Below are 17,071 nucleotides of genomic sequence, written 5' to 3' on the forward strand. Positions count from 1 at the left end.
TGGCCTGGACTCCCCCCATGGCCCCAGGCCGAGGTGAGGTCAGGAACATTCATCTGCTGGAGGGCATCTGACCCACGTAGGGCCAAGGTGACATCTCCACGGCTTCCAGTCCCCCTCAGACTCCAGAATCCCTAGATGTGAGGGAAAAGCACTCTTTGCCCTGGGGCCTCGTCCCTTCCCCTCTCCTCACCGCAGCCCTGGAGGACCCCATCCTGGGAACGAGACAAGAACACAGGACAGGACTCGCATGGACTAACTGATGCAAAGTCCTGGGGAACTCAGAGGCCTCAGACCTGCAGAGGATTAGGGTGGAGCGAGGAAGAGACATCTACCCTTGGAGCTGGAGAGAGAAAATGAGAGACAGCAGGGGCAGAGACAGGGACAAGGACATGGTGGGCAGGGAGGAACAGCCCTGGCCGAGGGTGAGCCTGGGAGAGATAGTCAGGGCGGGCGGGAAGCTCCCAGAGTGGGAGGAGGGGCTGAGGCTGGGAGGCCCCCAGATCCCACCAGGCCTAGGCAGCCTGGACAGCGTGGGCGGTGGGGGCGGGGGCAGAGGCCTGAGCCGTCCAGAGGCTGGGGGGGTAGGCCGAGGAGGGAGGCCTGGCCCCTGGCAGCTGGCCCAGCAGGCCCCTACCGGGGAGGGGGCGGGCCCAGGTCAGAGGCCAGCTCCTGGGCTGGGGCCGGCTGTTCACAGGGCGGACTCCCACTCCCTGTGGCATCTCTCCCTCCTGTGTCTGTCTCCTGTCTCTGGCTCTTTCTCCTTGCTCTCTGAATCCAGACCTGGCTCACCTCTCAGCCCTCGGTGACCCCACCCCAAGTGGCACAGGAGCCAGAAGCCATGCCTGGGCTCAGGATTCAAGCGTTATCTCCTCCTGGGCTACCATATCCCCACACACTCCAGGGGCAAGCCCCGGGGCTCAGGGGAAAGGACCCCACCAAACATAGGCCCTCTCCTCCCCCCATAGAAGGGGCAGGAGAAGCTGAGCACCAGTGGGAGGGGGGCCGGGAGGGAGGCAGGGAGAGTGGTCCCCCAGCTCCAGTGCTGGCGGAGGTTGTGGAAAAGGAGGCGGCCCAATGTGAGCGAGTTGGGGGGGTGGGTATCCGCACCTGCTGTTGTGACCTCCACAGCCGGAGATGGGGGCCTGGGGGGGACAAGATTCCGATGGATTTTGGCAGCAGCCTGGACTCCGAGTGCACAAACCCCCCACCCCCAGCCTCTTGCACCGTGGGGACCCTGAGATCAGCATGTGCGTGCCCTGCTGCACGTGTGTGCGGGCGTGTTGTGGGGGGAGGCCTTTCCATGATGGGCCTGGCTGGGCGGCTGGGAGGTATCTGGGGAGGAGGAAATCTGAATGGTACCAGCCTGTGCCCACATGTGGAGCCCCACTCGGGGCCCTGCGTGCTGCCTGCTGTCCTGGGCACGGGCTTGTCTACACACACACATGCAGGCCTGTGCTTAAGCAGCCCTCTAGGTGCAAAAGGTCTGGACTTTCTCCCTCAGAAGTCATCTGGTCCAGCCCCTCACCTCTCAAATGGGGAGCAGGAAGGGACAGATAAGTCCAAATCCTCCCTTTGGGCACATGGGCTCCAGACAGCTTCACAGAACCTGAGGCACAAGTGCCAATCCCCCCATCCCCTAACCCCAGTCCAGAGTCCCTTCAGGCTTCTAGAAGAATCAGGAGGACCCCTCTACCCAGAAAAGGCCCACACAGCAGTCAGGTTAAATTCGCAGGGAGTGGGGCCGCTCCTCTCGGCGGGACAGAACTCTGCAGCCGGAGGTTATACGGCTGGAAGAAGTCCACGAAAGGCGGGGGGCGCAGAGCAGCAGGGTCGAACGAGACTGCCCAGAGCTGACAGGGAGAGGGCTCGAAGCAGATGAGGCTGGGGCAGGAAGGAGACTGCAGAGCCCTCCATGGAGACCTAGAATGGACAGAAGAGCTTTCCAGACGTGGGGGCCGGGACAAAGACCTATTTGCCTCAGCATCTCCCACTACACCCCACCCCTGGCCCTATCACTGCTGCGGTGCAGACACACCCTCCAATACATACACAGAGGCCTATGCTTGCAACCTCGTGTCCGCGCGCGCGCGCACACACACACACACACACACACGCAAGCAGGCACACATGCGAGGGTGGGGGGCGGGGCCGCAGTGCATGTGAGGCATCAGTCTGCAAGAACAGGAACCGAAGACGGTCCTTCTGTCAGAGCAGAGTTGAGTAGGGGGAACAGAAACTTCAACTGTCTTCGTGTAACAGTGTTCTGTTCTCCCTGCCCCCCTAACATGCACGCACACTGCACACACCACTTCTGAGGAAGCTTCTGGTCCGCTGGGCAAAAGCAAGCCATCCTCCCTCCCCCTCACTCCCCTCCTCACAGTGGGGAAGCCAGAGCAATCTGTTCCTGATGGGTAAACACAGGCATGAGTACGCGCGCACACATGCTCACACACACCCCAGCAAGTCAGGGTCACACAGCACCCAGGGCCCATTTCACCTGAGACAGCATACACTCGGGCTCTCACTACCATCCGGTGGAGCTCGCCAAAGCCCTCACCTCCACACACGCACAGCCAGGGCTCAACAGACACACCCAGGCGGCCTCTCCCCGACACTGCCACACAGTCTGCCGTCACGGCCACACATCACCGCCTCCCATGTGGACACCCACTGCCTCAGCCTTGCACACGCTGGTGTACGTGCACACACGCATTACAGTCACAGTCACACACACAGACTCACACGCACTCACACAAAAAGTCATGGTCTCACATATGGATACCATCACACACATGGAACAGTCCATCTTCCACATAGAACCATTGCACCTCCGCAAACTCAGAGCCCCCCAGTCACCCTCAACTTCTCACACTCCCACACCCGGCGGTGGGAAAACAGATCCACACTCGGAACAGTCACCTCATGCTGGGACCTCGGGTTGGGATTGAGGGGCGGTGCTTGGTTGGAGGGGGTAAAGCTCAGGGTGGCCTAAGGCGGGAAGGAGGAACTTTGTTGATCCCTAAAAATCCGAGGAAATAGATGATTATTCCCTTGGCAGCTCCTTCGCCCCCTAACACCACTTTCACCAGCATTTAGGAATGAAAGGAGATCCAGGCCAGACAGGAGTAGTAATGAAGCCCCTGGGAGAAGAGATGGTGGCAGGAGCCAGAAAACCCCAGAAGCCAGCCTGCCCCCTACTGTAGACCCCTACCACTCCCCACCTTCTCTAGGAGGAGGATCAGCAGCAGCCCTCAGCCTAGCTCCCTGCTGTGTGATCTCAGGCCTCTTCAAAACCTCTCTGTGTCCACAGGGCACCGGAGCATTAGCCCTGGCTGCAGGAGGGGCGGGAAGGGGAAGGAGATGGGGCCTCGCCCTTAACCCCCAGCCTCTGCCAAAGCCCTGTCATCACTGTCAGGCCCAAAGAGAGATGGGGATAGCACTGGCCAAGCTGGCGCTCCCCTAACTAACCACTGAGGACAAGAATCCTAAAGTGTCCTTGGACCACGCAGCCCCGCCCCCCATCACGAGAGAGGACGCTGTGTCGCTGTCCAGGCAGAATGGAATCCAGGCTGTGCTGGCCCGGCCCCAACCAGGGAACAATTGGCAGTGCTGCTGACATCCTCACCACTTGCCACTCCAGGTGTAGCTTGGGCCCCGTTGCCCTGTCCTGAAGGGAGCCTGACAGGGCTCCATGGAAGCCAGGCAGGGGGGCAGACGCCAGGCAGCAGGACCTAAGGAAGCCAGGCAGTGTGATCCCATACAGCCAGGTGGTAGGGACTTATGGAAAGCAGGCAGTGGGAACAAAAGAAATCAGGCAGCAGGGTCTAGGGAACCAGGTGAGAGGGCCCTGAAGGACACAGGCCATGGGGGCCACATGAAACCAGGCAGCGGGGACTCAAGTTAGCTAGGAGGTGGGGACAAATGAAGCCAGGCAAGAGGCCCACAGGATGTGAGAAAAGAAAGATATCAGGAGCTCATCCCCTCCTCTGCATGTCACCCCACGGCCCGGGCCTCTCTCTCGGTAGCCCCCTTCCCACCCAGGCGGTGGTCCCCTCCCCCAGGCCAATGGACACAGCCAGAGCCCCCTCCTCTCTCGGAGGCCTGGTCCGGTTGCAGCCAATGGGCCCCGGCCCCATCCCCGGGACCTCAGGAAGTCCCAGTCCCTCCCACCGGCTGCAGAGGCAGGGGGGCGGCGGGGGCAGACAACGGAGAGGAGAGAGACAGCTTGGCAGGGGGAGCGCCGAGCAGCCGCGGGGGGCGGGGGCCGAGGAAGGAGCGGGAAGCGCCGAGGCGGGCGGGCGGGCGGGCGGGGGCGTCTCGGCGGCGGCGGGGTGACAAGTTCTCCGGCCCTGCGGCCGCGCGGCCACTGACCTGGGTCCCCGCGCAGGCGCCCCGTCGGTGCCTCCGGCGCGGCGTGGTCCGCCCGGCCGCCCGCGGGCATCGGGGCCGCGCCCGGGCGGCTCGCGAGGCAAGAGCGTCCCCGCCCCGAGGGTCCCAGTGGGCGGGCGGGCAGGGGCCGGGCCGCGAGGGAGCCGGGGGCGCGCGGCGGGCGAGCGGGCGGGCGGGCGAGCCGAGCGAGCGGAGGAGCGAGTGAGGGACGGCAGGCAGTGAGGTCATCCTTTGAATCTAATTGTCTGAGTCAGGAGGAGATGTGGCACTTGATGCAGGGGGAGGCGAGGGGGAAGGGACCCTCCCGGCTCCAGGCCGGGCCCCTCCTCACCCCGGGGCCGGCCGGGGCCTCCCTTCCCCCGCCAGAGGCGAAGCGTCTCTGGCCAACTCCGACGGCCCCCTGCCTGTCTCAGGGCTGACCTCTGCTGCCGGGGGGCCTCAGCAGGCCGGGGCGATGTGGGACGCAGTCCCCTATCACCCCCGGAGAGCGGCCGTCTTCTCTCTGAGGGTGATGGGGACCCCCACCCAGGCCCAGGTCACCTTCCTGCATTTCTGAAGGTAATGTGAGGCCCCAACCCGCCCCCAGGTCCTATTCTTGCCCTCCGAGGATAAAGGGGGGACTTCAGCGGCCTTCCAAGGTACCTTCCTGCACTTTAGGAGCATGGAGTCCCCAACTCCATTCCCCAAGTTACATCTTGCACTAGGAATTTGGGGGAATCTGGGCACTGAACCCCAGCTCACCTTCCTGCCCTCTGAGAATGATGGTGCAATGCTGCCCACTCCTCCAGTGATTGCACTTTGGGGGGCATGAGGACCCCCAACTGACCCCAAGGTCTCCCTATTCTGCATGCCCAACCCTTCTGGAGGGGCAGGAGCTGGGCCAGACTCCTAGGGTCCCCAGGGGCCGCCCAGGGGACCGGGCTGCTCAGATGGTGGGGGGCAAGACAGCAGCTGGGCCCTGGGCAGTCAGGTGTGCACACCCATGCATGCACACATGAGCACATGCACATGTGTTCATGCACACATGTGTACACACGGTGGGGGGGGGCAGGAGACAGCTGGGGATCCTCACACCAAGGGCCATACACCCCTCCCCTCACCCCCATGGGGGAGGGGTGATAAATATTTAAGGGGCTTTTAGCTCTGAAGGGGCTGACGCTGGGGGAGGGAGGGGGATCCACGATGCCTGATTAATGGGGTTACGGGCTTGGATCCATCCATCCGCCCGCGGCTCCCTCCTCCCTCCTCCTCCTCCCTCCGCCTAATGCGCTTTATCAGGAGCCGCTTTTCTGACTTGGCAGCGTCGGGTGTTTTAAATAGACCCATTTAGAGCAGGGGCTGGGGGAGAACGGAGGAGGGGGAGGGAGACGGAGTTGAGACAGGCTGGGAGACAGAGACGAAGCAGGGGAGAGAGACAAGCTCCGGAAGAGAGAGACTGGGAGAGGAGAGACAGAAGGCCATGCAGAGACAAGGGGCTGAGGATGGGACTCCCACAGAGGCCGACATGGGGGTGGTGATGGGAGGCCGAGGGGAAACTGCCGGCCGAGGAGCACAAACAACAAGAAAAGAGAGATGGAGACGGAGAGGGAAGGAGCCACCGGCAGCGGGAGAAACCCAGAGAGAGGCTCTCAGCAAGGGCTGAGTGCTAGCCTGGGAGACAGCAGATATCTTTTATTTCCAAAAACAGTTTTTCATCCACTTTGTTAAATTAAAAAGCTGTTTTTAAAGTGGTGCTGGAGGTGCTGGTGGGGGAGGGTGGACAGAACTGCCAAGTCCTCCCTCCTGGCCTCCTCCTCGGCCCCCACAGAAGCTGCCTCAGCCTTAACCCCCCGGGGTGTTCTCCAGCTCCCCTGCTCTCTGTGATCCTCTAGGATCCCCAGGGACAGGGTCAGGGCATCTGAGCTACTGTTCATTGGCAGGAAGTCCTTCCTGCTGTCTGGCCTCAGTCCCTCCTGCTGCAGGAAGCCCATTCTCTTGCCTGACCACTAGCCTTCTCTTCTCCAGCCTGTTTTGGCTCCCTAAGGTGTTCCCAATTTGGGGGGAGGATTATGTGCCCTCACAGCTCAGTAGCTCCCTTTCCCAACAAGCCATCAGACTCCTCCCAGGTGTGCCCCCTATAAATATTTATTATCTATTGTGTAGATACACTACTCCATGTCCTTGGGTCCTCTGGGAACAGCGAGATGGAAGCTTAACTGTCTACAGCCGTCTGGAGCCTCCCTTCCTCCTCTTCAGAACCCCAGCTCCATTTTAAGTCCCTTTTATGGCCATGTGTCAGCCTAGGATACCCCACCCCACCCTCAACAACACCCCAGTCCTAGTTCTGAAGGGTCAGTCCCCCTCCACTCCCAGGCCGGGAAAATGGCCAGTCTGTTTGGGAGCTGAGATGAAAAGCCCACGGCCTTTGTGGGCCTCTGGCGGGTTTTGGACAATAGGCCCTTCCGTTCCGCTCCAGCGCCTCAATTCCTTGGACGTCCCCACCCCCAGGCTGCCAATCCAGGGGCCTTGCCTGGCCTGAATAAAAGGCGGGGAGAGTCAGGCCCAGCCCCACGGCTGGCCCCAGAAGATTATGGACTTTCTGACCTCCCATCCCATTTCCTCCAAGCCCGGCTGCTCTCCCAGTCAAGCCAGAGATGTTTTGGGGGCAGAGGGAGCCTGGCGACCAAACAGAAACATACCCCACAGCCGGGATTCAGCCCCTCAGTACAGAACCCAGTTTTCTGACCCAGCTTTGCCCTTGCCTGCATGACTGGGGGTAAGTCTCTTCCCCTTTCCGGGCCTATCATAGGGGCATGAAAAGCCTCCAGACAAGAACGAAGGGATCTCAGGCCCTCCTTCACTCATGTCCCCAGACCTGCAGCCCCAGTGCACCTGCCTGACATCCTGAGACTGACCTGCCCGGCCTGGGTCCCCAGCACTTACCTCTTCACCACTGACCGCACACCGAGTACATCAATGGCCTCCTCCTCCAGACCAAACTTTTCCCGAGACCTCCAAACCAAGGGGGCGGGATGACGGGACAAGGCTGGATTCTAGAAGGGGAAAGGGCACAAATCAGAGGTCATAGAGGAGCCACAGGCCTTAATCCAAATCATAGATCTCTCCATACTCACAACCCTATGGTGAGAAGGGGAGACTGAGGCAGAGAGTGGGTAAGCGTCTACAAGAGGAAAAGTTGGGAGCAGTCCAGACTCCCTCCAGCATACCTTGCTGACCTAAGGTTCTAACTACGGGACAAAAGGAAGCCCAGAAGCCAGTGGCCTGACACCACACACAGATCCACACTCATACACACTGACAGACAATCCAAAATCCCCACACAACCAGTTCACAGATGCAAGTACCTCCATATCTCACACACTCTCCCATGCACGCTCACACGGAGACACATGGCCACCAGCAGGGCATAAGCACCCACCATCACACCATCCTCTTCCTCTGTCTCATCACCGCTGTGATTTATTGAGCATCTGTCATGTGCCAGGAACTGTGTTAGGCCGTTTACATGCATTATCTCATTTAATCCTCATGACTTCGCCATGAGGTAGGTTCTATTATTATTCCTATTTGACAGCTGAAAAAGCGGAGATTCAGGGAAGTTAAGCAACTTGCCCAAGACCACATAACTGATCGGTTCCAGAGCACAGATCCAGTTCCAAAGCCTTTCTGCTCCACAAGTTTGCCTCTGCAGATCTCTCTCCCCCTGCACAGTGCCTTTCCCAGTAATAATAGGAACAGCTAAAACTTGTTCTGGGTCCTAGATGAGCCAGACTCCCATGATAAGTACTGAATCTACATTTTTGCACTCTATTATCAAAACTACCTTTGGAGGTAATCCTGTTTCCATTCTGCAGATGAGGAAACAGGCTCAGAGAGCAAAAGCACTGCGCCGAAAGTCACACAACTGGTAGTTGGTAAGGGAGCTGGCGTTGTACCCAAAGCCATGTTGCTTCTACAGAGTCCAGTCACTTAACAGAGCCCTCACCTTCTCCAAGACCTCAGGAGATCCTCAGGGGCCAGCTGCCCTCTCCCACCAAAACACAGGGCCCAGATGTGTCTGCCAAAGGCATAATCAGATGTCTAAACACAAGAAAGGGACTCCATGTCACCCAGCTATGCCCAGAGATGCAGAGACACCACCAACCAGGAAGAGACGGCCAGAAACTAAACTGAGGTGTTAGAGACAGGCTGGCTGGTGCTAACAGAGAGACACGCCAAGAGACAGGCCCAAAGAGGGAGACAGAGAGGAAGACAGGGACAGAGAGACACGCATCGGGCCAAAGATTGACAGAGACAGTGGGAAAGGAGACAACAGAGGGAGAGGAGGGTACAGGCTGCCATGAAAATGCACAGACATACACAGCATCAGACACAGAGACACATAAGAGCCACCCAACCTTCACAAGAAAACAACTGTGAAAGCAAACAAGGCTCAGGCCTTGTGTAGCGTGTGCGTGCGTGTGTGCGCGCGTGTTGGGGGGGCATGAAGAGTCTGTATCGCTACGCACATTACACCAGCTGCTTCCAGCAATTTCATCTGATTAATAATAAATGCCCCGTAATTAGAGCCGCTCCCCCAGCCCTTCTTCCTGTTTTTTGCCAGCTGCCGCCAGGCCAGCCCCCTATAGACCCCATGGTCCCCGCCACCCTCACCTGCTGCCTTCTAGGAGGCCGAGAGGACATGGGCTGATGGAGGAGGCCAGACTCCCAATCTGAGGGTGAATACCCATCTTTCTATCTTGGACGAATGCCCTCTGCCTCCAAGCAAAAGGTCATCTCTCGTAGAGCTCACTCAGAACTCTCCCTCTACCCTGGATATAACCTGTGGCCCCTAATACACCCAGGGGCCCAGGTCTGGGATGCTAGAGGAACTCTGAACTCCCCTTGCCCACTCTTTATCACTCCATGGCTGAAAGAAATCTCCATTCCCAAACATCCCCTAGCCTCAGAACCCCACAGGCTCAAAGGACGAAGGGACCAGGACAGGGGCCCCCACCCCCTGATTCCAACCCGGGCAGCCCAGAGTCTCTGCCCACTTGTGTACCCTCACACGTCGGACATTCGGTGGCCCTGCCTCCCATCCCTGAGCCCCCAGGTCCTCCCACCCTCGCTCTCCCAGGCAGCTCTATCAGAATCAGCTGCGGGTTTGTGCTGATCTGTTTCTAATCGCTGGGGCCTGGTTCACGCTTGCCCCCCCCAAATATTGATTCCATTATTTGGAGAGTCATTGACGTCAGGGGCCTGGATGGGTGCCAGAACCGCCTTCTCTCTGGGCCTGGGCCAGGGCCCAGCCCCCCCCATCCCGAGATTTCACGGAGAAGCCCAAAAAGGTCAGCTCACAGGCCAAGGTCACATGGCCTCTGCCCTCAGAGGCTGGGCTCTTCCTACCTTTTGGGGACCACTGTGCAGCTCCTTCTCCTGGGCAAAGGGGCTACACAGGAGGTAGGGTCAGAGGAGAGGGGGTGCTATCAAAGACGGGTGTGTGGGAACCTCACTGGGACTCGGGCTGCAAGGAAGAGCTCCAGGAGGTAGGGAGGGGGGCAGTGGCTCAGACAAGGCTACTTGGGGAAGACTTGTTCTTTGCCACACATTTATTTTGGAATCCTAAAGCTGGACTTGAAATGGTTACTACTGTTGACTCCTTGATTTTTATGTCTGATATCAGATGCATCTCCAGACTCTGAGAAGGAAGTTCTCGGCAGTGTAGGATAACAGATTTCCCTAAATGTTGCCATAACTTGACTAACTGGCACCACTCATTTTATAAATCTTTGTTCCATATAAAACAAAGGCTCCGTCTCCTGTGCATCTCCTGCCCATGCTGCCTCAGTTTCCCTATACTCTCCCAGCTTCTCCCGGCTCTGTGTCTGTCTGATCAAGATGCAGTCACTGCTACACCAGCTCACACCGGCAACTCCTAGGCTCTGGCCACACAGGGTATTTTTAGGATCTGAACCCCGTGTTCTCAAACAGACATTAACAACCAACACAGACAGTCCGCGGTGCCCACAGCAGCTAAACAATCTCAGAGCCCAGCTTTAGATGCTCAGAGATGGGGTCCATGGCCTCCGCTAGAGTCCAAGAAACCCAGACCTAGAGAGAGCAAAGGACACACCCACAACCACATAGGGAGAAAAGGACTTTCCCACCTTCCAAAAAATCCTGAAGCTGGGGAGAGGACAGAGGTGATCTCTGACCTCTGCCACAGAATCAGGGTAATTGCCCTGCACTAGTCTCCCCTAGTCCAGCCATTTTCAGGGAAGAAGCTGCCTATCCTCTGCACTCCTACCCTGAGTGCAGGGAAGTCCTTCCTTTAGTCTAGCCTATAGATCACTCAGGGGTCCTTCAAGCCAAACAGGGGTATACAACAGAGGCTGTTGGGTCTCAAGCCACAAACCCCAGAGTCCCCTCTCCCTGTGGTGTGTCCCACTCAGTGATTCATTCCTCAGTATGTAGTGAGCACTTAATCCCTGCCAGGCACTGTGCTGGGAGCTGGGGATGCAGTCCTGCCCACCAGGAGCACGCTCTCTGATGGGAGAGAAAAAGATGTCTTGTTAACATCACACTGGCTCCTACTGTACACCAGGTCTGAGCCGGGGGCAGGGTACAGTGGTGAGCAAGGCAGACCCAGCCCTGAGCCCCACAGAGCTCACAGGCAACCACTGCAACCTTGCTAAACACTGTGAGGGGAAGTGCAGGTAGTATATGGTGCGGCACACTGACCACCCCGGCTCTGGAAAAACCCACCCTCCTGCAGGACTGAGGACCCTTCAGTGCATTCCTCAAGCCCAGGACGGGCCCCTGCCCTGCCGAGAAGTCACCACCATAGTCCAACTCCAGCTCCTTCCACTGCGGCTCCTGCCCCAGCCTCTGGGAGCTGGTTCCCCAGGAAGCAGGGTCTGACCCTTCCCCCACATGGGCCCCTGGCTCCTCCTTCCACCCCTTGGCCCCCAGAGCTCCAGGCTCTGGGGACCCCCAACCCAGCATGGCTCTGGGGGCTCTCTTTGCCCTTCACAGAGGTAGAGATGACCTCAGTGCTCTCGGCCCACAGGGACCCCTTACCTCCCCAGCCCTTCCCCACAGGAAGCCTGAGCCCTGGTGGGTGTGGTCACCCAGGGCCACAGTTTACACAGCTGAGGTCTCCCCCACCCCATGGTGGGTCTGGAGGAGGGGTCAGCTCTCTTCAGGATCTTTGCTCTCTGGGACCCCCCAAACCAGGCACACATGGTCCCCCCAACCCATCTGCATTTCAAAGAAAATCCACCCCATATGTTTCCAATTCATTTACACTTCAACTCGCCATGGGGGGGCAGAGAGCAGGGCGCCTTGCCTCCAAGCCCCCCACCCCCATAGCGGGGCTGGAGAGCACGTGTCCCCTTCGGGGCAGGGAATAGTTACAGCCCAGCCTTCTGAGCCTGAGGGCCAGGTCCCTACTGTGTGGGTTCCCTTGTGGTGACAGTGCACCCCAGGCAGCCCCACCCGCTGGCCTCCATAATGGGAGGGCGTGTAAGGCCCCAGGCAGTGTCTCCAAGGCAGGTGGAGTCCCAGGGTTGGTTGCAACCCGGCCTCCCTCCGTCCTCCCCACCTCAGGGGGCTACTGCTCTTCTGGGGAATGGAGAACCTACGCTTACCCTGGAAACAGGATAAGGCTCAACAGGCATGCCAGGAGACGCTGTGAGATACAACTTAACTTGGCCCCTACCCGTCTCCAGCCAGAGCAGAGGAGAGAAGAGAGGGTGGGTTCCAGTCCAGTCTCTTCCTCCACTTGCCTTGTCACCACAGATCTGGGGCTACCATCTCCCCCGAATCGGAGATTCAACAGCCTGGAAGGGTCAAAGGAGCCACAGGTCTACCCCTCTCCAAGTCAATCTTCACACCCCTCCCATCCTAAGGATGACTGGGATGGGGCGATGTCTTGGGAGATGTGAGTCTTATTTCACCACACCTGACCATCTCTACCACAGAAGGGATGCCAAAAACTATTTAAGGGGGATGTGTATGTACATGGCAGGGGGGGACTCGAAGAGTACATATCACCTCTGTACCAGAAAGCCCCTCATACCCTGCTGCCAAGAGCCTAGTCTCCTTGTGCAAGGAAAGGCAGAAAGGTTTAACTGGGTCCAGCATCCTCTTGGAGACACATAGGGCGTGACCAGACATGTATCCCCTCCCCTCCCCACCTCTGGAGAGGACAGATCCTGCAGCAGTCTCTGCTCTTCACCCCAACTGCCCTGACATACACCATAAACCAAAGAGAGCATGCATGTATTTGACTACGAGTTCTAAGCTCCACTGGGAGCGTGAACACCACAATCCTGGTGCGGGTCTGAACGTGAGCCCCAGGATGGAAGCGTAACCCAGGGCCCCCACGTGCACATGAAAGCCTCAAGATGGAAGCAAGAGTCTGAGTGTGAGCACTAGGGTCCCAGTGCAAGCGTGAGCATAAGCCCCAGTATGGAAGTGAGTTTAACGTAATCGCCAGGGATGTCAGTCTGAGTGTGAACTCTGAGATGGAAGTATAGGTTTGAGTGCGAACCCAGGTCCCAGTGTGCATCTGAGTGTGAGCCCCAGGACTGAGGTGTGAGTCTAAATGTGAGTCCCAGGATTCCCACACAAGTCAGTATAAGCATTAGAGTCCTAGAGCAATTGCATCTGAGTGTGGGCCCCTGGTCTTAAGGGCATTCTGAGTGTGAGCTAAGGTTCCTCATGTGAGTCTGCGTGTGAATACTGGGTCCCAAGTGATCCCAGGATGGAAGTGAGAATCTTATGTGTGAGCACCAGAGTCCTAGTGTGAGTCTATGAACCCCAGTGTCCTATGTGAGTCCTTGAGTTCCAATGTGCGTCCCAGGTTCCCTGTGTGAGTCTGGGTGTGAGCCCCAGAATGTAAGTGTGAACCTGAGCAAGCTCCAGGCTCTCAGTGTGAGTCTGAGTGTCAGCCCTAGGACCCCAGTAAGATCCTGAGCATGGGCTCTAGGTCTCGACGTAACTCTATGAGCCTCAGGGTAGAAATGTGAATCTGAGTGAATTGATCCTAGAGTCCCAACGTGAGTCTGAGTGTAAACCACAGGACTGAAGTGTACAGCTGGTACGAGCCCCGGAACGTAAGTGTGAATCTGAGAGTGAGTCCCATTATCCTGGTGTAATTCTGAGTGTGAGTCCATATGAGTTTGTGTCCCAGTGTGAATCTGAGTATGAATTCCAGAGCCCCAAGAAGTCTTGACTGTGAACTTTAAGCTCCCAGTCCTTGTATAAGGCTTGGGATTCCAGCTGGAGTATTAGCCCTGATGGAGTGTGAACCCTACTCCACATCACCAAACCTGATCAGGAGCCCCAAGAACCAGTCCAGAGGATGTGTGCAGGTTTTGACAGTGGAGTCAGGGAGGCATAGTTTATTGAGACACACAGACTCCTCACCCCCAAGCCCTGGCTAGCCCTACACCATAGGAATAACCAACTGTTCAAGCCCCATCCCCACACAGTGGGGATGGGGTACACATCACATCCAGAATTAGACACACAAAACTACACTCAGTGCTTCAGAGCCCCTGGACACAGGCAATTATAGATGCACGAACACACCCAGCATTTCAGACCCCCACCACCTCAGTGATTACAGCCACGAGAACACCCCCGGTGACACAGACACAAATATACCAAGTAGTACAGGCAAAACAACTAGTGTTACAGACACACTCCTACAGCGGCATGCAGACACACACCCAGTGTTGCAGACAAGCTGCCAGCCACACAGACACACAGAGACGCTTCTCAAAGAGAGAGACTAGATGGAAAGAGAAAGAAAATCCTGAATTTTCAACAAGGCGTGAAATAGTCCTGTCCGCCTGAAGCTACTGAAGGGGGGAGGGGGCCGAGAGAGCGAGCGAGAGCGAGACGCAGGAGAGGCTCAGGAGAGGAGAGGAGAGGAAAGGAACCGAGGAGGAGAGCTGTCCGTCTGGTGACCTCCCAGCGGCCCAGCCCCCACGCACGGGGAGATAGACTACTCCGAGCAGCACAGGGACACCCAGGCCGGCTCACACAGAGCCGCACTGGAGGAGACACACACGGGCAGACTCACAAAGAGAGGGGGATACACCACAAGCCGGACTCACACGGACAGACAACACAGAAGGACTTACAAAGAGACACCGGGGGGAGACCCACTACATGGAGATACATCCAGGCGGACTCATGAGGAAACCATAGGCAGGCTCACGCCGACACACACACGCACACACCAAGCGGATTCACACGGACACACATACACTGGCAGACGCGCAACCGTCTGGGCGCTTTGAAGTCCAGATTTCTGCCGGAGAAGGCAGCCGCCTCCGGGCACGCGGGGGTCACTGCGACCCCCCAGCTCCGGAATTTTCCCAGACCCCGCGCGCGCTGCTGAGGGGTGAGGGAGAACAGAGACGCTAGGACAATCCGCCCGGCCACCTCCCCCCGGCGATCGTTCGCCCCCACGACCACCACCACCACCACCACCACGCCCAGCCCCCGGCGCGCCCGGACGTGGGGGGCCGCTTCTCCTGAGCCCCCGCCCCCGACTTTGCGGGCAAAGTTTCCCGTGAACTTTCTCGTCCCCCCCCCCCGGTCGCTGGCCCACGCATGTCCCTCCCTCTTCCCGCGCACACGAGGGCCGCCGATCTCTTGGTCAGCGCCCGGGTCTGAGGGTCCAGCCGCGCGCGGTCCGCCGCGGGGTACTCACCGCGCCCTCGGGCCGCCGGGGCTCCGCGCCTCGCCCTTCGACCGCCCCCGGCAGGGAGCGAGGCAGGGAGCGCGGAGCGAGCACCGCTGCCGGATCCCGCCGCCAAGCCCCGCGCCGCGCCGGCTGGAGCCGCCGCCTCCGTTGCCGCTGCCGCCGCCCGCTCTGCACCGGCTCCTCGGCGCTCGGCGGCTTTAACCCCCCCATCCTCCTCCCTCCCTCGCGCGCGCGCGCGCCCTCCCTCCCTCGCCCATGTGACCGCGGGCGCCCGCTCGGCCGCGCGCGCCCTGGCTCCCCTCCCCCTCCCGCCTTGTCTCCCCGCGCCTCCGCGGCCGCGCGCCACGACCCCCTCCCGGCCACGGCCCCCGCACGCCCCCGCCTTGGCACGCTCCCGCGCCTGGCACGCGCGGCCGGGTCGCGCGGTCACACTCACCCTGCGCAGGCCCGTGAGCCCCCACTCCCACCCGCCTCGTGCTGGCACGCGCCCTACCCCCGCTGGCACAGTCGCCCGCCCTGGCACGCATGGCCCCCTCACATTCGCCCTTTCTCGGGAACGCCTTCCAGACGGAGGGGTCTCCGCGCTTCAGGCGCAGCCCCGACCGCGGGGCTTAGAAACGCGCGCGCACGCATACCCACACCCACTCGCTGGGGCCGCGGGGCGCGCACCCACCCCCTGGGGTCGCTCATTCACACTCAGCCTCGGCGAGGTCTCGGCTGCGCACACTCCCGCACATTCAGGCCTTGACTGCCGCGTACCGACACCCTGGCACACCCCGGGCCAACTCTCGGGTTCTCCCGCCGGCATCTCGGTGAGAGGAGCGCGAGCCAGAGCCCCACTTTGGGGGGAGGAGACCAGCCATCTCCGCCCCTGCCCTCTTCCCACCGCCCCCGGCAATGCCCCCCTCCCAGTCACACACACGTACACCCCTCGGCGGAGGGAAGGGGGCTCTACGCTCCCAGAACCCAGGACGCACCAGGCTGCGAGCCCAGGCCCTCGCCTCCCACCGAGTCTCCAGTGGCACTGCCACAACCACCCTCTCGTTCCTCCCTCTGGACACGGGGCCTGGGGAGAACCCTCCGCTGGGATGAAAGGGGTCGGAAGGGTGCGCCCTCTGGCCTGGACGGGCAGTTCCAGAGCGCGGGGCGTGCGAGGCTGGCGCAGGAGGTTCACCCCGGAGCTCTCATTTCGCAGCCTGGGCCTCTGAGGGGCCAGTGTGCTCACTGCATCGCCCCCGGGCCTCCGGTCTGGCTACGACATGGGGGATTAAGGTTAGACAACCTGACCAACGTCTGAAGCCGCGGTAGAGCGCAACAGAAAGGGTGGATGCCAGAGGCGGGGAACGAGCAGCCCACCCCCATCTCCACGCCGTGGATTTTTCACCTGACTTTTGACCCACAATCCCGCGCCTTGCCCCTCCGGGAAGCAGCTCCGGGCTGGGAACGGGAAGAGGGGAAGGAAACTTCTCGCTGTTTCCTCACTCTCTTCCCCAGTAGGCTGCCCAGAGCGCCCGGGCCCTTTCCCAACAAACGCCTCAGGGACTCCCACTGCAGAGGAAAAACCTTCTTCCCGCCACTGCCCGGGCTTTTCACTTTCACTTCCGTGGCCGCAGAATCCCCCTAGCGCAACCCGCAGGGGTCAGCCCGGGCCGAGGCTCAGAGAGGGCCGTCGGGGGCTTAGGGACACACAGGGAAGTGGTGGCGCCCAGCTGAGATCCCGCCCCCCATACAGTAGGTGTCCGCTCTCCGGCCTCACCGGGCCCGCAGCCGCCAGGTCCCCGGGCCGCGGATGGGGACGAGATGGTGGGCACCGAGAGAGGCGGGGGCGGAGCGACGGGATCTGCAGGGGGTCGGGAAGCGCCCCTTCCCCTGCGCCGACACCAGGCCTGCGTGGTTGGCTGCCCAGGGGAGGCCGGGAGTCGAGATCGACGGTCACTGGTGGGCTGACTTGACCCTGGGGTCCCCTAGTGTCGGAAC

At 59.9% G+C, this 17,071-nt stretch overlaps 1 protein-coding gene across 3 annotated transcripts in view; it reads right to left on the bottom strand.

The window, feature by feature from the left end:
* The window catches only part of CNTFR (ciliary neurotrophic factor receptor), a 37,754-nt gene extending 22,543 nt beyond the window's left edge, over positions 1-15,211 (bottom strand). Inside the window, exons 1-2 of one of the 3 annotated variants that reach the window (XM_058566001.1) lie at positions 15,101-15,211; positions 7,312-7,421 (exon numbers count right to left, since the gene is read on the bottom strand). Coding sequence is in view for 2 of the 3 variants with exons in the window: in XM_058566000.1 (XP_058421983.1) it covers positions 4,372-4,617 (246 nt within the window). In the remaining variant the exon portion in view is untranslated. Of the gene's footprint in view, positions 1-4,371; positions 4,629-7,311; positions 7,422-15,100 lie in introns of those variants that run through there. The other 2 variants (XM_058566000.1, XM_058565999.1) reach the window with 2 other exon arrangements.
* Between the last annotated feature and the right edge of the window lie 1,860 nt (positions 15,212-17,071).

The sequence above is a fragment of the Diceros bicornis genome, chromosome 22, assembly GCF_020826845.1.
Source record: "Diceros bicornis minor isolate mBicDic1 chromosome 22, mDicBic1.mat.cur, whole genome shotgun sequence".
Classification (NCBI taxonomy): Eukaryota; Metazoa; Chordata; class Mammalia; order Perissodactyla; family Rhinocerotidae; genus Diceros; species Diceros bicornis.